Source organism: Molothrus ater, chromosome 22, assembly GCF_012460135.2.
Source record: "Molothrus ater isolate BHLD 08-10-18 breed brown headed cowbird chromosome 22, BPBGC_Mater_1.1, whole genome shotgun sequence".
Taxonomy (NCBI): Eukaryota; Metazoa; Chordata; class Aves; order Passeriformes; family Icteridae; genus Molothrus; species Molothrus ater.
Genome location: NC_050499.2, coordinates 4,843,112 through 4,869,938, shown reverse-complemented (window position 1 = coordinate 4,869,938; position 26,827 = coordinate 4,843,112). Strand labels below are relative to the sequence as shown.

Below are 26,827 nucleotides of genomic sequence, written 5' to 3'. Positions count from 1 at the left end.
TAACGACCATAGTAAAGGCAAAACAAACAAAACAAAAAAAAAAAAAAAAAAAAAACCCCAAAAAACAAAAAGAAAGGGAAAAATAAAAAAAAGAAAACCAAACCGCGCGTGCACGTGCTTTCTTTTTCCTTTTTTTTTATTTAATTTTTAATTTATTTTTTTTTTTATTTCAGGAAACCTTCCTTTCTCCCGCCCGCTCCCGCGCATCCCCCACCCACCCTCGGCGGGGCGGGGGCATCCCGGCTGCGCTCCCCGCATCCCTCCCCTCCCTCCCCTCCCCTCCCTTCCCCTCCCCTCCCTCCCTCCTTCCCCTCCCTCCCCCGGCCGGCCGTGGGCGGTGTCGCCGCGGCTCCCCGGCCGTGCGTGGCTGTCCCCGCCGCTGTCCCCAGCCCTTGGCGTGCATGGCCGAGCGCGGGCGGCGATGGCAGCGCGCTGATGGCCCAGCTCGCCATGGCCGCCCGGGAGGAGCTCTACAGCAAAGTCATCCCCCGGCGGAGCCGCCAGCACCGCGCCGGGACCATCAAACATGGCTCTTCGCTGGAGATCCTGCTCTCCATGGGCTTCCCCAAAGCACGGGCGTGAGTCGCTGCCCCGCGGGGCTTTTCTGCTCTTTTCTCGCGTTTCATCGAGAGGGGAGAGGCGGAGACGCGGCGGGCGCCGCTCGGCTGCGCTGCTCTGCAGCGGAGCGGGGCCGGACGCGGGGAGGGAGAGCCGGGGAAACGGGGATCCAGCCCGGGAAGAGGCGGGGATGCTCGGCCGGAGAGGGGGATGCGCTCCCGGAGAGGGGGGATGCACTCCTGGAGAGGGAGGATGTGCTCCCGGAGCACGGGGATGCTCTGCCAGAGCGGCCCGGACAGCGGGAAATGCGCTCCCGGAGCAGGGGATGCTCTGCCGAGAGGGAAATGCGCTCCCGGAGCAGGGGGATGCTGTGCCGAGAGGGAAATGCGCTCTCGGAGCAGGGGATGCTCTCTCGAGAGGGAAATGCGCTCTCGGAGCAGGGGGATGCTGTGCCGAGAGGGAAATGCGCTCCCGGAGCAGGGGGATGCTGTGCCGGAGCAGGGGATGCTCTGCCGAGAGGGAAATGCGCTCTCGGAGCAGGGGATGCTCTCTCGAGAGGGAAATGCGCTCCCGGAGCAGGCGATGCTCTCCCGAGAGGGAAATGCGCTCTCGGAGCAGGCGATGCTCTCCCGGCTGCCAGAGGACGCTTCCCCGGCTGCGAGGGGATGCGCTCCCCAGGCGGCCCGGAGATGCCTTCTCGGAGGGAAGCGGGGAATGCTCTCCCGGCAGCGGCGGATGCGCTCCCAGAACCGGGGGGATGCAGCGCGATGCTGTCCCGGGCTGGGGGCGATACGGCCTGGGGATGCCCTCTCAGAACGGCCCGGACAGCTCGGAATGCTCTCCCGGAGCAGGGAATGCTCTCCTGGGGCTGGGAATGCTCTCCGGGGCCCGGGAATGCTCTCCCGGAGCAGGGAATGCTCTCCCGGAGCAAAGGATGCTGTCCCGGGGCAGGGAATGCTCTCCCGGAGCAGGGAATGCTGTCCCGGAGCAGGGAATGCTCTCCTGGAGCAGGGAATGCTCTCCTGGGGCTGGGAATGCTGTCCCGGAGCAGGGAATGCTCTCCCGGAGCAGGGAATGCTGTCCCGGAGCAGAGGATGCTCTACCGGAGCAGGGAATGCTCTCCTGGAGCAGGGAATGCTGTCCCGGAGCAGGGAATGCTGTCCCGGAGCAGAGGATGCTGTCCCGGAGCAGGGAATGCTCTCCCGGAGCAGGGAATGCTGTCCCGGAGCAGAGGATGCTGTCCCGGAGCAGGGGATGCTGTCCTGGAGCAGGGAATGCTGTCCCGGAGCAGGGAATGCTCTCCCGGAGCAGGGAATGCTCTCCCGGAGCAGGGAATGCTGTCCCGGAGCAGGGAATGCTCTCCCGGAGCAGGGAATGCTCTCCCGGAGCAGGGAATGCTGTCCCGGAGCAGGGAATGCTCTCCCGGAGCAGGGAATGCTCTCCCGGAGCAGGGAATGCTGTCCCGGAGCAGGGAATGCTCTCCCGGAGCAGGGAATGCTCTCCCGGAGCAGGGGATGCTGTCCTGGAGCAGGGGATGCTCTCCCGGAGCAGGGAATGCTCTCCCGGAGCAGAGGATGCTGTCCTGGAGCAGGGAATGCTCTCCCGGGGCCCGGGGATGCTGTAGGACCCTCGGGATGCTCCGCTTGCCTCCCCCGGCCAGGCAGGAGCCCCGGGCACTCCGGTTCCCTGTCCTGAAGTTTGGGATCGCCAGGGAGGCACCAGAAGTTTTTGCCACCCCAACTGAAATCGCTTTAGCTCGGACACCCGGGGGATTTGCTTTAAGCCGTGTACAAATCACCCTAAAAGCAGCGGAGCACCCGAAGTTAATTTCCACCCGTAGCCCGAAGCGGTTCGGTTTTTCTTGCCCGATTCACGCCCTGTGTGTGCTTAGGCTTTAAATTAATCCGGCAGCAAACTAATGACAACTTAATGAGGGAACAGCGGCTCCTGAGGAGGGACCGCTCGCTTTGGGATGCAGATGAAACCGGTGGGGATCGGGACGGCTCCTTGATCTCCCTAAGTTTTCAGTTTGTTGTTGATACCCATCAGAACTCCGGGGTTTTGCAGCTTGTCTTGTCACAGATTTTATATATATATATATATATATATATATATATATATATATATATATATATAAAAATATAGACAGGCACATGCAGTTTAAGGGCATATGTTCCTTGTGGATCCGTGGGATTGCATGGATCCACCAGCACATGCAGGAAATCTTATTTTTGTTTTGCACGGTGCTGCTTTGCACTCCTTCTGGCTGTCAGTTATCTACTGAGATCAGCACACAGCTTTTAGACACAGTGAATGCAAATGAAGAGCAGGGCAGAGCGGTGACTTCATGCTTAGCTCGGTTGGGAGAAAAGATGGTTGGGAAAAAAAAAAAAAAAGATGTGTATCTTTCAGTGGAGCTGGAATTAAAAAAAAAAAAAAAATCAGCTTGATCCTATGAATGAAAGTGGTTCTTACCTGCACAACAGTGCCATCAAGGCTGCCAGGCAGCCCTGCTCTCACCTGACTCAGGAGCTGTGTCTGTGGGCCACATTCCTGCCCAAAAAAGCTCTGGCATTTGTTAAAATGCACTCATTGTTTCATCATGCAAAGCAGAGAAGGTTAAACACAGGCAGCAAGCCAGGAAAATGGGCAAAATATCCCTACATGCAAAAAGTACCTGTTGGAAATACAGTGGGGCAGATGGGAAAAGCTGCATTGATATTGAGCTCAGGATAACCCTGTGTGACAATGCAGCAGAGCAGAGGAGGTTAAACACAAGGAGCAAGCCAGGAAAATGAGCAAAATACCCCTAAATGCAAAAAGTGCCTATTGGAAATACAATCGGGCAGGTGGGTAAAGCTGTACTGAGCTCAGGGTGACCCTGTGTGACAGCTCAGCTCTCTGCTGGGACAGGCACCACCCATCCCATCTGAAGGAGCAGTGAGTGCCCCTGTCCCACCCTGCTGGAAGTGCTACAAATAATTCATCATGAAAATCCACGCAAGAAGCAAAATGAAAATAAACCCATTAAAATCCAAGTGGTGCCACCAAGGGTAGGAGGAGGTTTGGGAGCTTGAGAGAGAGGAGTGCATGGCAAAAGGACATTTCCTAAAGGGCCAGAGAATGATTTTTAACTCTCAGCATTTGTCTGGATGTGGGAATGAGAATACCAAGATGCCAGGGACATAAAATCATCATCTTCCTCCAGAGATGGTAGGGACAAGTAGCCTTAAAGCCCTTGTGAGTTTTCCCCCAAAACTCTCCCACCTCTGTTTTGCTGCCCCAAAGCCACAGCTCCAGCAGGGAATTCAGTGAGATGGGAATTCAGTGAGATGGGATTTCAGTGAGATGGGAATTCAGAGAAATGAGATTTCAGTGAAATGGGAATTCAGAGAAACGGGAATTCAGAGAAACGGGAATTCAGTGAGATGGGAATTCAGAGAAACGGGAATTCAGTGAGATGGGATTATAGTGAAATGGGATTTCAGTGAGATGGGAATTCAGTGAGATGGGAATTCAGTGAAATGAGATTTCAGTGAAATTGGGAATTCAGCTCTGTGCACACAAGCACGAGCCAGGCTGGTACTTAAAAGTGGTGACCATCTGTTTGGGTGGCTTATGCAAAACAAACCTCCAAGTTGTCAGACAAGTCTGTCAGGCATGTCACCAAACACCAGCACTGCCTCCTGCCTCTCTGGTGCAGCTGGGGGCACTGGCTGGGGACAGGGAGGGGCAGCTCAGGCAGGGTCCCAGGGCTGCAATCTGCATTTCCAGGGGGGCACTGAGGAGTGAGGCCCTGGGCAGAGCTCACAGCGCCTGGCTTTGCCCTGTAGGCGTTAAAATAATCGAAGGTGAAAGGCTAAATGTGATCTCCAGGTGTGGCTGGGGGCTCAGTTAAGGCAGAAATTGTTTAAAATAATCGAAGGTGAAAGGCTAAATGTGATCTCCAGGTGTGGCTGGGGGCTCAGTTAAGGCAGAAATTGGGCTGAGGCAGGCCGGAACCAAGAGGGGATGTCAGGTAGCAAGTGCCAAACTGCAAGAGGTTCTTAAAAAGCCTTTATTTGTCCATCCCACAGGTGGTTTATGGGGCACTGGGGTGAAGGCTCCCTCACAGGACGTGTCCTTCCCCTCTGAGCTGAGCTGGGACTGCAGTTTTGGGTCTGCACTGATCCAGCGTCCCACAGCTCACACTGAGACCTTTGGGGTTTTCCCCGTTCCCCTCTCTGAGGAATTTTTTGGCACAGCTCTGTCTGTTTTCCTTCTCCCCAGCACCAGCTGCAGCTCAGGGCTCCTCTGAATCACAGGGTGAAGTTCAAACCACTTCTGGAAGGTTCTAGCTGAGCATGGCACCTGCTCAAGCACAGTGGTGTCATCCCTTTGAACCATCACCAGGAGCTGCTGCTCTGCCCTGCTGGCTCCTGCCAGCACACAGCCATTATTATTATTATTATTATTATTATTATTATTATTATTATTATTATTATTATTATTATTATTATTATTTTATTTTGTAATTAGCCCATTAGATTACGTACTGTCTGGTGTCCCTACCCCCAGGAGTTTCTGATTGTGGCAGGCAAGGAAGGCAAAGGTGAGGTTAAAATTCCCATTTTGCACTTTGGGCACCAAGAAAAACATTTTACCCTTGTTCACACAAAGGCCTACTCAAACTCCCAGTGCTTCAATGCCCTAAAACACAGCAGGAGGATTCTTCCAGAAACAGATTTCACACAAATAATATTTCCCAGTTGCCCTAAAATATTATTTATCATCTTGTTATGAATTTCCCATCAGTGGTTCCACCTAATTGTCATCCAATCTGCCTGCCAGCACCTCTCACTATTGTTTATAATCCCTGCATAACCCTGAGAGCAGAGAGAAGAAAAGCACAAAGTAATTTACAGGCCATCAAAACCACAGGGGATCACTTACAACTCCTATGCCTGTAGAAGCAATTATAAAAAATCCATAATGTGTCTATAAAAGGCTAAAATTGAAAAAAAAAAATTAGTGATGGACTGCAGTTTCATTCAGGATGGAAGAAGACCTTTGACCAAACTTGAATTATTGAAACTTATTTGTCCTGCATGGTGCAGAAATCAATGTGGCTCCAGGATCTGCAAGTTTTAGAAGTTTCATGTCAGCCTTTAAACTCCTCCAAAACGTCCTCAAAACCAGTTAAAGTTCTAGCATGAGGAAAAAGAATTAATCCTGCTTTTTTTCCTTTTAATTCTGGGTTCACAGAATGGATATATAAATGGACATAATGCATGGATATATAAATGGATAAAATTCAAGATGTTCCAGCTGCTGCACACAAGTCTGAGCTCAAGGCACAGCTCTGAGATGCTGTTTCAGAAGAGATCCAGGCCTAAGAAAATGAAGATAATTCCCTGGTCCCTGCCATTACTCAGGCTGGGTAAATCACTGCCCACAACCAGAACACTTAAATTAGAGATATTTTGCTTTTTCTGTCACTCTGCTGCCTCTGATAAGCAGAGGACATGACGCAGGTGGCGAAGCTTTCCAAAACTAAAAGGATCTTCCTTCCCCTCGTCTGGGCCTGGAAAAGGGTTTAACTGTGTCCATGAGGAGGAGTTAATTCCCCTGGACCTGGGTAAAAGCAGGATTTGCCTCCTCAGAAAGGAGGAGAATTTACAAGCATTAAAGGTTTCATTGTTGTTGAAGGAATGAAGCTCAGTTCTCTGGTCTTTTGGAAGGGATTTTAGCCTGCTAAGACTTGTTTTGCTTAGTAACAGACTTAGCAACATCACAGGATTTCAGCACAGCAAGGCTGGAGCTGGATTTGGGAAATGACTGTGTGGAAGTGAAGTGCTGCTCATAATTTTCGGTTTTTAAGTGGTTTCCTTCCCTTCCCTTCCCAGCTTTGCCTTCAGGGTGTTTGTTTGCTGCAAATATTCCTGGCTGGAATTCATCCTGTGCAGAGATCCAGCCCAAAACCAGCCCCAAACCCCACTTGAGCCCAAGCATTTGAAGGATTTTCCTGATTCCTAGGATTTTTCTGGAAACAAATTTAAAGTATTTTTCTGGGAAACAAATGTGAAATATTTTCCTGATTCCCAGGATTTTTCTAGGAAACAAAGGTGAAGGATTTTCCTGATTCCCAGGATTTTTCTAGGAAACAAAGGTGAAGGATTTTCCTCATTCCCAGGATTTTTCTGGGAAACGAATTTGAAGGATTTTCCTGATTCCCAGGATTTTTTGGCGAAACAAATTTGAATATATTTTCCTGATTCCCAGTGCCTGGTGCTGGCCCAGGGCGTGGAGGGAAACCCCATCCCAAGGGAAGGAGCTGATGGACAGAAATGTTGCTGGAAGCAGCAGCTTGGGAGGCTCCATTGGAGGGGATTTCCAAGTTTAGCAGCCCTGGAGGAAATCCTGGATGGAAAATCCAGGTGTTTTAGCCACAAGGGCTCGGGGAAAAGCTTCCCCTAAAGCTCTGTCTGTGCTGAGCGCTCGGGACAGGGAGTCTGGGGCTTGGATGGAGCCATCTGAGCAAAGTTCTTCCATTTCCAGCCCTGCCCATGGGTGTTTGTGAGCACAGGGTTCCCAGGAAGGGTCTGTGAGCTGTTTCCAAGTGGTGACAGGGGGAATGTGGGATTTTCAGAGACCCCCCTGGCAGGGAGGAATGATGACTCTGACTCCATGTTCCCAGAGGGCTAATTTGTTATTTTATGATCTACATGATATTAAAGAATGCTGTACTAAAACTATTCTAAAGAACAGAGCAAGGATACAGACAGAAGGCTAAAAGATATTAACGAAAACTCCTGACTCTCTCTTCAGAGTCTGACACAGCTTGGCCATGATTGGCCAATGACTCAAAACAATTCACATGAAACCAAATGAAACAATCACCAAATGCAAATGAAATGATCACCAAACGATCACCAAACCAAATGAAACAATTCACATGAAACCAAATGAAACAATCACCTGTTGGGTAGACAATGTCCACACCACATTCCAAAGCAGCAAAACACAGGAGAGGCAAATCAGATAATTGTTGTTTTCCTTTCTCTCTGAGGCTTCTCAGCTTCCCAGGAGAAAATCCTGGGCAAAGATGGGATTTTTCAGAGAATGTGAAGGTGACATGGAGAGCTCTGGAGGTGCTGCTCTGGAAGTCGCTTGCACAAGTGACTCAGCTCTGTGCCCACGTGGGGGTTTAGGGGATGGGACTGGAGCAGGCTGAGCACTGAGCTGCTCTGGGCTGTGTTTTGCAGTTCCTGGGTCAGCCCTGAACGGTTCTGTCCATCGGTGCTGGAGGGGATCCAACAGGTCTGCAGGACAGGGCCAGGGAGATAAGGCAGCAGCTGCCAGGGAGGTGCTCGGGGGAGCTGCAGAAACATCCATGTGGGACTCGGTCCGGGGCTGCTCTCCACATGGATTTTATTTTATTTTTATTTTTTTCTATTGGCTTTAGTGCAGAATTCTGCTGTGGGACTGAGATGATTCCTGCAGGATTCAGGTTGTTCGGGGCCAGTGGCTCCAGTGTGTTTGGGTTGGGGGGCTCTCCATGGGACAGTTCCTTACTTTGGAGATCTCAGGTGATAAACCACAGAGGGCTCTTTATTTCCACTCTATAATCTGAAAACTGAGGCACAGAGAAGCTCAGATATCAAACCCACAGTTAGGCTGAGACTTGCACCTGAGTCTGTGGAGTTTCAGTTCATTCATGACAAGACTTAATACAGCAACTATTTCCATGACATGGTACAACATTTTCAGAGGAAGGGAAACCTCTTATCAAAGGAGGCATTTCTGTGATAAGATCACTCTGTAAAATGATGATGGCAGCAGCAGGGCTTGGTGCTACCTCCTCAGTGATTCAGGATGCTGGACACAGAAGTGCCATTAATCCAAGGGACACAGAAGTGCCATTAATCAAACCTGATGGCTGGGAGCCCTGGAACAATCAGATATTCGGGGCTGATATCCACAGGGAAAAGGTTTCTGAGGAAAGAGGTTAAGGACAGAGCACCCCTGTGTGATGGTGTTCACAGGGGTCTGAGGATGAGGGAAGAGAGGAGGATCTGACTCCATGTTTCACAAGGCTGATTTATTCTTTTATGATATATATATATATATTATATTAAAACTATACTAAAAGAATAGAAGAAAGGGTTTCATCAGAAGGCTGGCTAAGAATAGAATAGCAAAGAATGATAACAAAGGCTTGTGGCTCAGACAGAGAGTCCGAGCCAGCTGGGCTGTGATTGGCCATTAATTAGAAACATCCACATGAGCCCAATCCCAGATGCACCTGTTGCATTCCACAGCAGCAGATAACCATTGGTTGCATTTTGTTCCTGAGGCCTCTCAGCTTCTCAGGAGGAAAAAAATCCTAAGGAAAGGATTTTCCATAAAAGATGTGTGTGCCACCCCTGCACAAAGAGTGCTCAGCCAAGGCCAGGGAGCCCCTGCAGGACTTGCAGAGAAGGAGCTCCTGGGTGTGTTCAGGGAGGAAAACAAGGAGCAAACTCCTCTGTAGTGCCTGCACGCCCCACAGTTCACTGGGACCCGGCGTTTGGGTGTGGGAGCAGCATCACCATGTGCAGAGAGGTCCTGGCTCAGCCAGCATTCCCTGCATTGCTGAGATGAGCTTTTCAAGGCTGTCTGACTTTGGCAAAGGCTGACAGAGATGTCAGAGCATTTCCTGCTCCCTGAGCACTTGGTTTGTTTTGGTATTAAAATTACACGGTGACAAGAAAACATTTCCTTGGGCTTCCGGCCCTCTGATGATTTCCTTGTCTCGGAGCCAAGGTCCTGAACTTGATCCTGCCCTCTGCTCCAGGAAGGAGCTCAGAAAGTGCACCCCAGACCTCACATGTCACTGAGGGAGCCTGAAAAATTGCTCTGAGCCTTCCATGCCAAAGCCCCAGGCAGTTTAAAACTTGATCCTTAGGATGCAATTCCCTTTCAAGCTTCCTATCAGCTTAGAGGGATGCAGATATCAGTGTTATCTCTTTTTTTATCCCTTTTTCTTTCTCTTCACCTATCTCCAGACCTGATAGCACTGTCAGGAGCCAGCTCAAATGCACTGGTGAGATTCTCAAGACAAAGAGTGGCAGGGAGAAGTCCTGGATTTCAGGTCAGGGATTTCAGGTATCCAGCATGTTTGAATGGAGCCTTGTTGGCATTAAATGCTGATTTTCCTTCCCCCCTTGGGCAGTGGCAGCGTGTTGGGCTGTTTCCTGCAGAATTCTGCCTCTTGTAAAGCCCTCTGGAAGTTCATCCCTGGATTATTGGTGCCACTTTCCTATGGAGCAGCCTGTGCTGCAAGCCCCTGAGAGGGGCAGAAGTCAGGGGGGAATTAAAGGAAAGGAAAGGAAAGGAAAGGAAAGGAAGGAAAGGAAAGGAAAGGAAAGGAAAGGAAAGGAAAGGAAAGGAAAGGAAAGGAAAGGAAAGGAAAGGAAAGGAAAGGAAAGGAAAGGAAAGGAAAGGAAAGGAAAGGAAAGGAAAGGAAAGGAAAGGAAAGGAAAGGAAAGGAAAGGAAAGGAAAGGAAAGGAAAGGAAAGGAAGAGGGAAAGAAAGAAAGAAAGAAGAAAAAGAAAGAAAGAAAGAAAGAAAGAAAGAAAGAAAGAAAGAAAGAAAGAAAGAAAGAAAGAAAGAAAGAAAGAAAGAAAGAAAGAAAGAAAGAAAGAAAGAAAGAAAGAAAGAAAGAAAGAAAGAAAGAAAGAAAGAAAGAAAGAAAGAAAGAAAGAAAGAAAGAAAGAAAGAAAGAAAGAAAGAAAGAAAGAAAGAAAGAAAGAAAGAAAGAAAGAAAGAAAGAAAGAAAGAAAATTTCAAAAACCATGGTGCTTTTAAATATCAGCTGTATCAACTGCTAACTCTGCTGGCTCCTGAGGACACTTTAGTGTTCTTAAGTCACTTTTGAAACTGAATTTGGGCTCTCAGAGTTGACAACACTGCCCTGGGTTTTAACTAAGAGCTCATCATGGATGCACAGCATGTGCAGTGCAACTGCAGGAAGAATAGAGACATCCGTGTGTGTGTCTGTGTGCACCAGCCTAATTATCCCCAACAAGCAGAGTCATCAAAGGAGCTGTGCCTCAGCAGCTGACAGAGATTTGGATTCCAGCTCCAAGGCTCTCTGCAGCCTTTGTGCTCCACAATGGGCTGCACTGCCACGCCAGGGCTCCCTCAGCCTGCTGCCTCAGGTTTAGCTTTTATATTTTTCACATTCTGTGCTGCTTTAGTGTGTGGGTCTGGGTTCACATCAGGGGATGCTGAGCTCTGGGCACAGAGCAGGGAGACAAAACAATTCCTGCTCCAGCTGGGCACCAAGGACAAATGATCCAAATCTCAGCCCAGGAGCACAAACACCGTGGGCTGGAGAGAGAAAAACAAGGATGGGACTGCATGGGCTAAAGCTGGGATGGGACAATGAACTGCAAGATGCAAATGGAGCAGAACTGATCCAAGGGAGAGACCCCGGGAGCGCTCGTGCATTTGGGACCATTTGGGTTCATCTTGGGTTCATTTTGGGACCATTTGGGTTCCTCTTGGGTTCATTTTGGGACCATTTTGGTTCATCTTGGGTTCATTTTGGGACCATTTTGGGTCATCTTGGGTTCATTTTGGGGCCATTTTGGTTCACCTTAGGTGCAGCCCTGGCTGGGCTCTTGTGCTGCCCAAGGTGCATCCATGGAGGCCTTTGAATAAATCCCTGCTTTATTCTGTAACTCTGTCCAGCCTCTGTTCTAGGGCAGCCTTCTCAAGGCATCAAACCCCTCTAGAAACACAGAAAAAGAAAAAGGAAAAAGAAAAAGAAAAAGAAAAAGAAAAAGAAAAAGAAAAAGAAAAAGAAAAGAAAAAGAAAAAAAGAAAAAGAAAAAGAAAAAGAAAAAGAAAAAGAAAAAGAAAAAGAAAAAGAAAAGGAAAGAAAAAGAAAAAAGAGTCCTGGGTTTTTCTGTCCCCACCACGTTCTGTGGTGCCTGGTGTTGCACAAAGGCTGAAGCTGGACATCAGAAAAGTGGAGGGGAAAAAAAACCAGTGAGAAATTGAGGGAATTGCTGGAATTGCCACAAGAAAGCAGCTGAGAGCCTGCAGAAACAGTGTTTGAGAGCCCTTGACCTCTTGTCTGTGTTCATCAGGTGCTGTCCCTTCAAAGCCACTCTTAACATTTCCCCTGAAGTTTAGCAAGTCCCAGCAGCAAAAGGTGGGGCTTGAGGTGCTCCTGAGCACCCACAACTCGTGGTACAGAGCTTAGGGACACCAACCTCACACCCCCGGGAGCAGGAGTGCTCCTCCATTCCCTGGGAAGCCTCAGAATTCCCATTTCCCACAAAGATTCCCAAAAAACCAGAGCTGCATGTGCAGGGATGGCAATAATCTGCCAGGTGTGGTCAGGATCGGAATAAAATTTAAACCAGTAATTATAAATTGAGCCTGGAATGAGGGAGGGGAGATGTGTTTGATGTCTGTGCATTCCCCAGACACCAAATCTGTGCCCTGGGGGCTGAGCTGTGGCACTGGCAGCTCCTTGCAGGCCAATCCCTGCCAGCAGAACACCTTGGGAATGCTGGGGCTGAGCAAACCTTGGGGTGTCTGCCCTCTGTGCCGAACCCAGAGACTGGGAACTCCGACAGACACCCACAGCCTGGCAGGGAGAGAGGATTCAACTGTGTTTCACTCCCACCCATCACCCCTGCACCATTACACACGAGGCAAGTGCCGCTTTTCACCCTTCCATGGAGCTCTGGTGGTGCTCTGCTCCCCATGACTGTGCAGAATTAATCACTTGGGGCTGCTGACTGTGACATCACTTGCCAGTGTAGATCTGGGGGTGTTGGAGGGAGGTTTCTCATCCCCTGATGTGTCAAAATGACTGTTTTCCTTCCCCTGTGCTCAATGAAACCCAGCGAGTTCCTCCACAACTCATCCCATCAATGGGATGGGCACACACTGGGATGGCTGAGACCAAGATGCCCCAAACATTTCCAGGCATTAAATGGCACTGGGAAGAGCTGAAACAGATGAGGTTGTGCTGTTTTCCTTCTGAGCTGTTCCCCATTTCACCCCGGTTTTGCACTTTCGTGATGCAAATTTCAAGCTGAGGTGAAACCCCTGTGCTCGTTTCCCCCTGTGGGCAGAAATCTGATTTTTCTGTACCATAAGGAGGAAAGGTAAACATCCTCCCTGCTCCAGGAGCTGACACTGAAAGGAGCCAGAAAGAGCCCCTGGAGGGGAGGATGGGGAGAAGGAAGGGAGAAGCCAGGCCCTGATCCCAGCACTGCCTCCCAAAATCCCTGTTTTCCCCAGTGAGTTCCATTGCTGGGTAAATCCACAGCTGCATGAGGAGCAGCTACTCCCAGATAAACACCACTCCCATTTTCCAGAGAGAAAAACGCATCTTGAGACAATGCATGGTGGCCCCTGATGCCAGAGAGGGCACCTGAATTAACATTTGCCACCCACTGGGGACAAAGGGCTCTCCAGAGCTGCAGCTCTGAGCGGTGTCAATGGTGTCCTGCTCCCTTCTTCCACAATGATATTGGATTTCTGCCTCACAATCGATGGTTCCTCCTGAGAGGAGCCTGCCGGGCCCCAGGAAGTGTCAGCTCACAATAAATTAGCCAGGGATGAGCCAGTTCTCCCAGGCTCCATTCAGAGAAATCCCCAGCTAACCCAGACTTGGAGCTGGTTCTTACTCACATGGGCAACAGGAGCAAGCCTGGCAGCAAATGGAGTTTACAGCTGCACCTTCCAAATCACATTTCTGTTCCTTTCACAGTCCCTTCATAGCTGCATCATAAATGCATTCATGTTCTGAGGGGCAGAGCCTTCCAGGAGTGCAAATCAGCCCAGCAGCATTGCCTTTGTTGGAGCAATAATAACACACAGCAGCTGAGCATCTTCCCCAGAAATAACCCAACTTCCACTGCTGGCAAAGCTTCCTTGAGAGAAATGGGTATTTTATACCACTCAGGGAGTGCAAAAACAGCCTGAGCATAAAACGAGTCAGCACCAAAGCCTCCGGGAGGGAAAATACAAACCTCAGGTGTTTCACAGCACATTTATGTGTTGGGGAAATGGAGTATTTTATAAATAATGACTCCAGCTTCCTGCTCGGAGCTGGGGCACAAAATCCTGCTTTTCCAGGCACATAATCCTGCTTTTCCAGTTTATAATCCTCCTTTTCTGGGCTCATAATCCTGCTTTTCCAAGGACAGAATCCTGCTTTTCCAGGCTCATAATCCTCCTTTCCAGGCTCATAATCCTGCTTTTCCAAGGACAGAATCCTGCTTTTTCAGGCTCATAATCCTGCTTTTCCAGGCACATAATCCTGCTTTCCAGGCTCATAATCCTGTTTTTCCAAGGACAGAATCCTCCTTTTCCAGGCAGCTGGATCCATGGGAACCCTGATTATTTGAGTCTCAGGCACATCAGCCAAGCAGAGCAGAGGGTGAGGCAGGAAGGGCCCCCACAGTGGGTGATGGCACAGGACAGCTGATGCTCCTTCCAGACCCATCCCTTGTCCTGTCCAGCCATCAGTTCATCTCTGATGAGGTCTGGGTGGGGCTCTGCACAATCAGAACCCCTCACACCAACCTGAACCCAGCTCTAAGGGGGGATTTTAAAGTGTTGCTTAGATCTGGTGAAAAGAGTGTGATTGGCAGGGGGAGAACAACCTGCTCCCCCCTGGTATTGCCTGCTTTCCCCCAGAGATAAAATTCTCTACTTGCATGGAAAGGTCAGCCTTTATAGGATTCTTAATTTCACCACCCCAGCTTCCCAAAGAAGCTATCACAGAGAGGATTTAACTCCCTGACTTTGGGGATCAATGCAATTTCCCCATCTTCCCCATCTTCCTGCCCCAAAGCTATCACAGAGAGGATTTAACTCCCTACAAGCTCCTGATTTTGGGGATCAGTGCGTCTTCCCCATCTTCCTGCCCCAAAGCTGCTCACAGAGAGGATTTAACTCCCTGCAAACACCCTGATTTTTGGATCAGTCATCTTTCCCATCTTCCTCTGATTCCTGCCCAAAGCTGGTCACAGAGAGGATTTAACTCCCTACAAACTCCCTGATTTTGAGGATCAATGCATTTTCCCATCTTTCTTCCCCAAAGCTGCTCACAGAGAGGATTTAACTCCCTACAAACTCACTGATTTAGGGGATCAATGCATCTTCCCCATCTTCCTGCCCCAAAGCTGCTCATCCTCACTGAGATCAAAACACTTCCAGCCGTTGGGAATTCCTGGGGATAGGATGAGGTGCTGGAAGTGCGGGGTGTGCCTGGGATTCAGCTGGACTCACATATTCCTGCTGAAATTTGCCAGCTTTTCTGGCAGTTTCTGGATTTGCAGGAGTTTCTGGCACAGCCTGGAACTCCTCTGGAAGTGCCTCCCACGTGCAGGAATTTGCTCTCTCACCCTGGCTGTGTCCTGCCAGGTTTCTGCTGTGACTCAGCCTGACCAAGGACACAGGGACTGCTGAGATCCTTTTCCATCTCCTCCTGGGCAGCTCCAGGGAGCAGCTGCTGATTTCTTTGCTCCTTCTGGGTGTTCAGAGAGCCCCATCTGCTGCAAAGGGAACATTCAAAGGGCAGGGCCGAGGCCGCCCAGAGAAAATGTGATAGCAGGAGGGGGGAAGTGAGGAATTTTTCACAGAAAGGCCCAAAGAGCCTGAGGGAGGCTGGCAGGGCTGGGTTTGGCAGTAAATTCTGGGATCACAAAGCATGGGGACAGGATTGCCACGTCTTAATATTTCCTCCCTCTGCTCACCCCCCACCAATCTCCATGACAAATGCAGATCAAATCCTCCTGGAGCTGCTGCCACTGCTGCTTCTCCAAGCAGAGGAGCAGGAGCTGAGGTGCCATGGGATTTCCCTGCATGACAGCTCAGGAATTTTACAGAATTGCTGTCAGCAGCTTGTTCTGGGGGAGAAGGATGGCAGAGATGTCACCTCAGCCCCTCCTCACAGCCAGGGGGCTCTGCAGGTGACTTGGTTTGCAAAGCCAGGTGCCTGCTAAGGAGGGCAGGAGCCTCCCCTGAAATGGAGAATGTGAACCCTCCCCACCCCTCTGAATTGCTATAAAATTTAAATTAAGGGGCTCTCAGGCAAAAAATATGGGAGCAGGAAATAACAGTTTTTAATAGGGAAGAAAATAAAAGGATAAAGTAAACAATGCAGTAACTAAAACCACACTGCCAGAGTCAGAACCCAGCTGACACCCTGTGGGTCAGGGTGCTGGCAGCAGAACCATTGGAATTGTGGCTCAGCCCTCCTGCAGTGTCAGGGCTGGTTCTGCTGGAGCAGGGATCCTGGAGAAAGGTGCAGTCTCTGCCTCTGAAGATCCAGGGCAAGAGGCAGCTGCTGTTCCTCTGGGAAACCCAGTGCAGAAGCCGTGCTGGTGTTCCAGAATCTCCAGATTATATCCAGGCAGGAATGCTTGGCTGGTGTTCCAGAATCTCCAGATTATATCCGGGTAGGAATGCTTGGCTGGTGTTCCAGAATCTCCAGATTATATCCAGGCAGGAATGCTTGGCTGGTGTTCCAGAATCTCCAGATTATATCCAGGCAGGAATGCTTGGCTGGTGTCCCAGAATCTCCAGATTATATCCAGGCAGGAATGTTTGGCTGGTGTTCCAGAATCTCCAGATTATATCCAGGCAGGAATGCTTGGCTCCTCCCTCTGGGCTCACATCTGCCAATGGGATGCTGCAGTTCTTATCAGCCATACAGGGACATTCATAGCTGTTATCAGCAGATGTGCCCCTGGAGGGAGGAGTGATTGTGGTCACTCAGAGAGAGAGATAAGGCAAACTGCCCACTTGACCAAAGATAATCTGCCCTACAGAGGGTAACAGAAAACATCTTGCATGCAATCTGGAACAGCAAGCGTGGGGAGGGATGAGAGCAGGGAGTGCCAGAGCACCCCAAACCCTCTCATACCTTTGAAGGAGTGTGGAGGACACTCACGGGGCTGTTTTGTTCTTTCTGACAGCAAAAAGTCACTTGAAAACCTTCTCAGATCTCACAGGAAGCTGAAACGAGCAACACAACTGAGCCACCAGTGCAGGAAAAAAACATCTTCCCTGGCTCCTGGAGCCAGAGCCAGCTCCAAGTGCAGGGTGCTGCCTTCTCTTGGCTTCAGGAGGGCAGTAACTCCCTGACTCAGACGTGTTCTGGAGGATGAATCCATCAAAGATGTGAGGTGTGACAGGGATGGGGCACAGGAGTTGTGTCTGGACCACAAAAAGGGCAGGATTCCACAAAAAGGGCAGGATTCCACAAAAAGGGCAGGATCCCTCCTTGGATCACCAAAAGAAAAAATCCCCTACAAATCTAACTTAGCAGCACACGGGAGGAAGTTGTGCTGCTGGGGCTTGGGTTTATTCATTGAAAGGAGCTAAAAAATTCTGAGGGCTTTGCTGTGTCTGGAAGCCAAGGCCTTTGTGGAAGTGCAGGAGGGATGAGCTGAAGCCAGCAGCCACTCTGGGAAGTCTTGGCTGAGGGATGCTCAGTGTCTCTGCGAATTAAGCACCTCCCTGAGCATGAAAGCATTTTAAGGTGTTTGCCTGAGGACACAAAGAGAGGCTCTGGCAGCACTGGGTGGTTTGGATTTGCCATCAGGCCATAAATAACCCCAAAATGTGCTCTTAGGTGGAAATTAGCTGCTGTTCCAGGCATCCACCTCAACCCTCCACCCACTGGATATTATTTCAGTTTTGCTGCAGCACATCCCCAAATCTTGCAGGACTTTTGATGTGACTTTCATTTCGGTAATAAACATGAAATTTTGTGGTTTCTCAGGCTGGATATAAGTGATGGTGAGGAAGCAATCCTTTTTCCATGCTGCTTTATCTTCCCCTTGCTTGCAGCACGGTAGCTCTGAGTGCCAGGAGCACGCAGAGAGTTTATTTGTGGAATATCTCTCTAATCACTGAAGGATCTGAAGCAGCTGAACAATTTAGATGAGCTTACGAAAACGGGATTGAGTGTTGTGATTAGATAATTGTCCCTTTGCTTCAAGGTGTGACTCAAAGCAGAGACAAGTTTTTGGTTGCAGTGAAAATTCCTGAATATTGTGGCTTTTGTGGTGGTGGTGTGGAGGTAAAACAAGCAGAGAACAAGCACAGCATCCCAGCCAGGTTTGGGAGCTGCTGAGGGATGGTTAAGGGATAAATATTCCTGTCATTTTTGGTATTCAAGGTGTGAGTCAGAGCAGAGACAAGTTTTTGGTTGCAATGAAAATTCATTAAAAATGTGGCTTTTGTGCTGGTGGTGGTGGTGGGGGTAAAACAAGCAGAGAATATCAGCAGCATCCCAGCCAGGTTTGGGACCTGCTGAGGGATGTTTAATGGATAAAAATTTCTGTGATTTTTGGAGTTTGGGGCAAAGTCTTCAAGGTGTGAGTCAAAGCAGAGACAAATCTTTGGTTGCAATGAAAATCCTGAAAATTGTGGCTTTCATAGGGGTGGTGGTGGTAGTAAAACAAGCAGAGAATAAGCACAGCATCCCAGCCAGGTTTGGGAGCTGGGATGTTTAAGGGATAAATATTCCTGTAATTTTTGCTGCATTAAACATCCTTTTGAGTGATGTTTAAGGGATAAATATTCCTGTGATTTTTGGAGTTTAGGGCAAAGTTGGGCAGAGGGAATGCTCCAGTAGCACACATGTGGGTCCCACCTCAGGCGAGGAACCCAGGATGGATTTTGGTGACAGAGGATTCTGAGGTGCTGCTCAAGCTCTGGGGTCGCTCAGCACAGCCTTGGAACAATTTTGTTTTCAATCCAGTGCAGGGTGGACTCTGCTGGGAGCCCTTTGGTGTTACTGTGAGCAGAGCTTCTCAATTCTCTTATCTCATTTCATTTCCTGGGTGTTGATCAGGGAGGGTTTTTCTCCGCTGTGTTGGTGCATCCTGTTTGGGCTGAAATGTGCAATTCCATGCCCTGGTTCTGCTCACTGCTGTGCCCTCAGCTCCTGGTGGAGGAGCAGGGTTTGGGCACAGGCATTGCCCCGGAGGAGCTGTGGCTGTTCTGCCTTCACGGCGGGGTGAGGAAGGCACAGAAATTTCCAGCAGCCTTTCTGCCATCAGCAGGGTGAGAAGCGTTATCTCCATCCCCCTCCACAGCGAGGGGAGTGCAAGGACAGAAGGATGAAGCTTCTGTTTCCCAGACTGGCTGTCAATTTTTCGGGTTTCCACGTGGCAAAGCAGGCGTGTGTGAGCTCTGCCAGGTGCACCCTGCCCTACTCCAAAACCCTTCCACGGCTGAAATGGGAGCATCCAAAATCTGCACCTGCTCCTGCCTCGTGAGCCTGCCCCTTGTCCAAGGCCAAATCCCCAGTCCCATTTGTGCACGCAGCCTGGGATGGGATGCCTGACAGAACCTAGGAATTCAGCAGTTCTTTTCAGTGGTGGTTTGGGGCTAGATTTTAAAAAGTATTCAGGCATCCAGACAATAATTCCATCCCCTCCTTGGTGATCCTCTCAGCACTGTCTTGGCTGCTCCCACAGCCAAGTTCTGCACTTTATTTGGCTGCATATCTGAACTGGCTCCTCTTGTACCTGTTGTGTTATAATGCATCTTATAATTCAGAATTTAAAAAAAAAAAAATAGAGGTTTATATTCTACCTGGTTCAGGTTAACCTTTCTCTTTCAATGCTGCTGCTTAAGATCTTCTAACCACATGGAGGAGGCAGGGGGATCTAACAACCAGCACAAGAGCTTTCTTTCAAGATGCAGATTGTATTATAGGAAATGAGAGGCACTAATCAAAGGAAGTTCTTCATTCTCGTTATCAGCTCTCCCCGTCTCGTTTCTCACGGCAGAGCACTTCTGTGTCTGCAGCACAGCCCCTCTCAATTCTCCTCATCCACAGCCACAATCACCTTCCCTGAGCCAGCAGGGATTTTTTTTTTTTTTTTTTGCCTTTACCTTTAAACAACTCATTTCCAAGCCCAGCCAAAGACGCAGCTCCTCTCCCTCAAAAATCAATGGCCATCAGAGCTTCCCTTTGTCTGGCCTCTGAAGAGGAATCGTTCCCTTGCATTCAGCAGCCTTTGCAAGCATTGATTTTCCTGCCTGCCTTGTGTGCTGCTGATATCCCAGGCAGCTCTGGAAAGGTGATGAGCCTGGCCAGGAGATTGGCAGCTGGTCAGGGGGCCAGGCTGGGAAGGGAAGGTGGAAACGTTGGCAGCGATTGGTGACAATGAATGTCCCATGCTGGTGGCTGGATGGGATCTGTTGGGGCATGCAGAGAAGGACTTGTAGGTTCCAATTTAAGAAAGCCCTAAACACACGTTTACATGGTCAGAAGGCCAGGCTGGGAAGGGAAGGTGGAAACGTTGGCAGCGATTTGTGACAATGAATGTCCCGTGCTGGTGGCTGAATGGGATCTGTTGGGGCTTGTAGGCTCTGATTTAAGGAAGCCCTAAACATACATTTACATGCCATTGATCTCAGTGAATGGCACGGTCTGAAGTAAAGGAATATTTTGTTTCTGCCTCCCTGAGCAGGCTGGTTAAGAACAGAATCATTTCCCACTCTGCACGTGTGCACACCCAAGCAACCCAGGCCTCAGGCCTCAGAGGGTGCTGTGCTCTGCTGGAACTGCTCAAAGCTTGCAGTGAGCACTGAATTAACTCTGGGCTTGACTTTCAGGAGGCTCCTGAGTCCCTGTGGGCTCCTCTGTCACCCCAGCAGGCTCCTCGTGCCAGGGGACACCTCTGCAGAGGTTTGGGGAAGCACAAAGAGAGAAGTGGAGGTGGCCATGGGCACTGGGAGCTCCCAGCCAGCTGCAGAGCACAGCCCGCCCCAGGGCTGGTTCAGCACACTGGGATTTATTAATTCGTTATTTATTTATAATTTATTTATTAATTCATAATTTATTTATTATTATTCAGCACAAGTGGTGACTTATTAAAGAATATGGATATTGATCTAATACTGATATCCAACTGTGAGGGACAAAAACTCTCTAAGAGTTTAAAGTTAGAAAGTGTATGTTTATTGTGGGATAGCTCCCAAATACACAGCTCAATTTACAGGTGATCACAGAGCCCTTTTATCTATACAGGTATTGAATATCCAAAATACAAATACAGGTTCATAACTTTGGTACATCCCATTCCCCACTCTGTATGGTAATTAGTTCAAAAGTCATTAAGCATGGTAATTAGTTCCAAAGCCATTAAGCATGTGCAGTTTGTTCCTTGAAATGGGTCACTGGTCCCTTTCATGGGGAGGGGTCCCAAAATGAGGAAGTAAATGGAGTCTTCCTCGTTCTGGCCTTTCTACATTTTCAATGCAAATCTGACAAATGAACCCTTGGTAGAACTCCCATTCCTGTCTTCAATTGGTTTCAGAACAGAGGAGGCCACAATTTTCTTATGCTCCTAAAAGCCGTTTATCAGTTTCTGTATTCTTCATTATAAACCCAGCTAACCCAGCATTGTGTTGCCAAGCAATCAATTATTAGTTAACTGCTAACTCTTAACTTCATCAGGGCCTACCCATTGATTTTAATTAACTCCAATAAAGCTTATCTCTAACTAACACCTCAGCTCCTCCAAAATCTCTAAATTCCTTTATTATTTATTTATTTATTTATTTATTTAAGTTTATATAATTATTTATTTATTTATTTATTTAAGTTTATATAATTATTAATTATTTTATTTACTTATTTAAGTTTCTGTAATTATTAACTATTTAGTTTTATTATTATTATTAAGTTTATAGAATCAATATTTATTTATTTATTTATTAAAGTTTATATAATTATTAACTATTTATTTTTATTATTATTATTAAGTTTATAGAATTAATATTTATTTATTTATTTATCTAAGTTTATGTCTCAGCGGCCCCTTTCCTCCCCACCCCGTTAACACTTCCCTGCTCCTCAGCTGTGCCAGGGGGTTTGTGCAGACATTTGCCCTTCTCGGGGTCTCTGCTCGTGCAGAATCTCATATTCCCATGGAGTGCTGGCTCAGGGCACTGAACACACCCCAGGAACGCTCCCTGGCTCGCTGTCCATCCCTCCCCTCTCCCAGAGCACAGCAGGAAACTGTTCCTGCTGGGGGAAGGGAACAAAGGTCAGAAGAGTGGAGCTGTAAATCCGCCAGCAGCGCTCATTTCTGGGCTCAGCTCTGTCCCAGCTCTGCTCTGCTGACAGGTGATCCGGCTGCTGGCCCGGCCTAGGTGAAAAGAACTGTTGGAATACAGGATTTCTGTAGATTTTCGTGAAATTTTGTAGATTTTTTTGTGTCTTCCTCTCCCCCGCTCTTTGTGACGCACTCAAAGGAGAGGAACAACAATTCTCCTTCTCCTGAAGTGTGCAAGTTTTAGAGCTGCTCTGACCTTTCATAAGTCATTTTCTTCTGGTTTTTTGGATCATTTCTGACTTTTAAGTATCTCCACAATCTGTACAAGCCATAAGAGAGGGGTGGAAGACAGTGGAGGTCCCTCCTCCCACCCCAGCACTGATATTTGGTTTTTCTCCCTGCTGCGCCTCCCCCCAGTCCCAGGGAAGCTGTCAGGACCCAGCACAGGGGCAATTTGTGTCCTCTGCACTCCTGAACATGAGGAGAAAAAGGAAAATGCTTCTTCCATCCCTGCAGCACTTCTGCAACCCTCCAGCTCCCCCAAAACATCCTAAAAATCTATCCCAGCACATCAGATCTGTAATCCTGAAAATCCCTGGGGTTCCTAGGGCTGGTAGCTGTGAAAATACACAGAAAATACCTTTTTTCTGTCTAGATGCAGACATTTATCCACACACACAACGTTCCTACCAGAGATATTTGAGGTGAAGCAGCCATTTGTGGCCAATGTGTGGTTTGCTTTCTTCTGTATTTTCCCCCCCCCTCTCTACAGCACAAACCATCAGAATTAGAAGTAGAAACCATGAGACTTTGTTGATTTGGAAAAGAACATGAAGCGTGACAGCAAACATCACGCAATAAAACTGAAAAGTTCATCTGAAACCCAGTGAATTTTGGTGGAGGGTCTGTGGGGGGAAATGATTCAGCCACCAGGAAATTGTGTGCAAAAGCTGCCACTGGAAACACAAACCTGTCCTAAAACACGTTTGTAGGTCTTGCTGACCACACTCGTAGGAGCTTGATGAATAAAATCTCACCTTTGCACGTTTATTAACGTTTCTGTTGGCCAATCCTAATTTTAATTTCCGTCTCTTCGTGCATTTGTGCTTTAACCACAATGTGTGCCACACCATGCACCATCTTCAAAGCACTCCAGAGTATTTGCTGCTGGTTTTAAGCACAAAAACTCTTAAGCTCAGACCTCAGGTTGTCTGAATAAAGATCTGCATCCACTCCAGAGGATGCCCAAAGCTCCTGAGCTTTTATTTTAGGTGGCTTAAGCCACATCTAGAAACACCTAAACCTGAGTTCTGGTTCAGCAGAGAGGACTGAGTTTTACTGGTAAAATAGGACTGAGTTTTACTGGTAAAATAGGACTGAGTTTTATTGGTAAAATGAAGTCAAACTTTCTTCTTTGCCTCTCTCCCCAAAGATAATCCAAATACTCAACATTTGTGTGGGTGCTCTCTTATGTTTTTGTTGAGGGACCTTGCAGAAAGCATGGACGTGGCCTTAACAACTCTCTTCAATGCATTTGGAAGAGTTTCGTTATTAATCCTTGTGTAAGTTTTGACAGTTGGGTCAGATAGATTTAAACCCTGGCCTTCAGGAGGGATTAACAAAGCCATGGTTCATCTGGGCTGGGCATTTCCTTGCTGTGAGCCCAGGCTGAGGGCAGGAGTGTAATGCAGATCTCAAGGATAATATTGCTAGGACACGTGAAATCAATGGCAGCAGAGATCTGGTTGCTATTAAATCATTGCAAGTACAGTTTAGAATCTACAGTTCAATCCTACTGATTTTTGAAGGGAAAGATCTGAGGACACAAGTTACTGCAAGCAAGATCTGGGTGGGTATTACTGAGCTCAATTCCCTCTTGATGGCAAGCCAAAAGGCATTTAGCAGAAGTGGGAAATCCCCCTTCCCCCTTTGAGATAAAAAAATTATCTGAAGATCTCTGTGTGAGAGTCTTATCTGCCCGGTATTCCCCTGCTCCCCTGGCTGCCAGCCTGCCACACTTCCCTGTGAAACACCCTGAGCTCAGCCTTGCTGGAACACCCCAGAAATCATTCAGGAGGAGCAGGAGGGAGCCATTCCCAGCAGAGCAGGGATGTGGCTCTGCCGAGGGATCCATTCCCAGCAGAGTGGGGATGTGGCTCTGCCGAGGGATCCATTCCCAGCAGAGCAGGGATGTGGCTCTGCCAAGGGGTGACCGTGCTCACAGGGGTCTGAGGATGAGGGAAGAGACGAGGATCTGACTCCACGTTACAGGAGGCTTGATTTATTATTTTATGATATATATTACATTAAAACTATACTAAAAGAATAGAAGGAAAAGTTTCATCTCAGAAGGCCGGCTAAGAATAGAAAAAAAAATTATAACAAAGGTCTGTGCCTCAGACAGAGAGAGCCAACTCTGCCATGATTGGCCATTAATTCCAAACATCCACACAAGACCAATCCCAGATGCACCTGTTGCATTCCACAGCAGCAGATAACCATTGTTTGCATTTTGTTCCTGAGGCCTCTCAGCTTCTCAGGAGGAAAAATCCTAAAGAAAGGAATTTTTAATGAAAAGACATCTGTGACACTGAGGGAGCCATTCCCAGCAGAGCAGGGATGTGGCTCTGCCGAGGGATCCATTCCCAGCAGAGCAGGGATGTGGCTCTGCTCTGAGCCAGCCCTGGCATGAGCAGAGCTCCAAACCAGCTGCAGAGCCCTGGTGCAGTGGGATGCAAACAAATCCCAGTGCCTGATTCCTGGGGCTCTGAGCTGAGCTTGTTCTTGGGTGGGTAATGACAGAGAATTGGGAATGGAAGGGAAGGAATACAGGAATGGCTGTAGCATCACACGACAGTTTTGGATGCCTAATGACATAATTTTGGATGCTTATTACACAAATTTGGGATGTCCCATCTTTGGGACATCCTAACTCCTAGGCCAAGCACCATTTGCATCAAATTCTGCATCAAATGATGGTGCTTGGCAGCCAGCTGGATCCTCCCAGACACAGCCAAGCTTCTGGCAAAGGGGAGATCCCAAAATGATGGTGCTGCTGCAGAACCACCCTGCTCTGGGAGCAGAAAACTCAATAAAACACCCGAGACCTGCACAACACACCTGAGCCACTTGGCCTAGGATTTAAGAGGTCCCAAAGATGGATTATTCCATCCTCTGTCCCATGGGCTGTGTGTTCCCTCCTCTGTGTGAGCTGTGAGCACTTCAGGGCAGGGGTGGTGCCCCATCCTCTGAACAAACAGCAGCTTGAGGCTGAAGGACGAGGCTGAAGGACATCAGGGCATCTCCCACCCTGCCCATTTCAGCATTCCTGGCAGTGAGCAGCACAGAGTTCAGCTCCTAAACTGACAAAAAACATGAGAAAATACAGCAAACAGCCCTGTTTGTTTGAGAGGGGGTTGGGTGATGTAGGTGCTGTCATTTTTAATGGTTTTTGTTTTTTTTTTTTACCCCCAGTCACATTTCAGTCTCTTGACTGTTGGGTTGTGCCGTGGTTTAGTGAGGATGGATGGTTTGCTCCTGTGGACAAGGATGGAGCCGACATCTGAACAAACATCAGGGCATCTCCCACCCTGCCCATTTCAGCATTCCTGGCTGTGAGCAGCGCAGAATTCAGCTCCTAAACTGACAAAAACCATGAGAAAATACAGCAAACAGCCCTGTTTGTTTGAGAGGGGGTTGGGTGATGTAGGTGCTGTCATTTTGAGTATTTTTTTGTTGGTTTTCTTTTACTCCCAGTCACATTTCAGTCCCTTTTGACTGCTGGGTTTTCAGTGAGGATGGATGGTTTGCTCCTGTGGAGCAGGATGGAGCGTGGAAGAAACAACACCCTGTTAGTTGTGAGCGGATTTAACACCCCTGCAAAGCCTCCATCTGCCACCCAGGAGGGGAATGAGGCTGCCAGGGCTCCTCTGCCTCCTTGCGTTGTTCCAGGCAAGCTGCAGTGTGAGCTGACACCCTGCTCAGGTGCTGTGCCTTCAAAAGAGCATTTCCGTGACTCCTCAGAAATGAGGAGCTCTGGGGTTTCTCTGGGGGTTGGGATTGTCAGCCTGGGGGCTGGAATTGAATATTTTTGTGCTGTAAACAGGGGGAGGTGGTGCTGTAAAGATCAGGAGATTCCCTCTGGCAGCACAGCCCAGGGCCATGTGCTGTTTGCTCTCTGCTGAGGCTCTCAGGGCTCAGAGAAATGCAAAACTCCCAGCAGCTCTCATCGTGCCCCACTGAGAGCACAGGAAGTGGTTCTTTGAGTGTTTCCTACTCAGCTGCACGGGGGAAACACTGCCAGGGCAGGACTCCCCCAGTGTCACATCTCAGGTGCAGACCACAGGGCTGAGGGGAATTGTGTTCACAATGGGGACACCCCCAGAGCATCCCAGACTTCTGCCGCCCCAGAATCACAGAATCATGGAATTGTTTGGGCCGGAGGGGCTTTAAAGATGATTTGTTCCAAGCCCTGGATGGATGGCAAGGACTAAATCATGGGTTTGTTCGTGGAGGTGGAACTATAAAAGATAATTCCTACAATATTTCATGTCAGTATAGGACACAAAATAACACAATGTGGACACACTGCTCTTTTCAATGTAAAAGAGAGTTTTTCATTTCTAATTCTAACATTTATAAATTCCTAAAAGTAACAGTAGATTGGAGGGTGACAGTGCCACCTCTCCAATAACACTTAGACAAACTAACAGCCCATCAAATTTCTCCTCCTCCATAAAAGAACACAAACCAATCAGTTATTTACATAAAGCGTGTAAAAAAGTTTGCAACAAAAATGTAAACACCAAAAAACTTTAAAAACCTTTTAAAAAAAAAAATCAAAACAACAAGAAGTCACTGTGGATGTGGCACTTGGGGACATGGCCTGGCAGTGCAGGGGAGGATTGGACTCAGTGACCTCAACTTTCCAACCTGAATGATTCAGGGGGGTGAGGAAATGATGCCAGAACTATGAGCTGAAATGCTCTCCTTTTTTGGGGGTGTCCTGTCCCTACCCAGCTGTGAGCACAAAAACCACCAGAGAAGTTTGTTGGGTCTTTCAGCTCGTTTTGTCTCAGAGTTTCGGGCGTGATGTGGTGGTAAAAACAGCAAAAACTTGTTTTATCAGCTCTCCTGCCCATTTGCAAGGTCAAAATGAGCAGAGCCCATTAAAACACAAAAAGCAAAAC

At 48.4% G+C, this 26,827-nt stretch overlaps 1 protein-coding gene across 2 annotated transcripts in view; it reads left to right on the top strand.

Moving 5' to 3' along the window:
• Positions 1-292: 292 nt before the first annotated feature.
• The window catches only part of UBASH3B (ubiquitin associated and SH3 domain containing B), an 81,407-nt gene continuing 54,872 nt past the window's right edge, over positions 293-26,827 (top strand). Inside the window, exon 1 of one of the 2 annotated variants that reach the window (XM_036397320.2) lies at positions 293-578. In XM_036397320.2, the coding sequence (XP_036253213.1) occupies positions 436-578 (143 nt within the window). In that variant the 5' untranslated portion in view covers positions 293-435. The remainder of the gene's footprint in view (positions 579-26,827) is intronic. The other variant, XM_036397321.2, reaches the window with a different exon arrangement.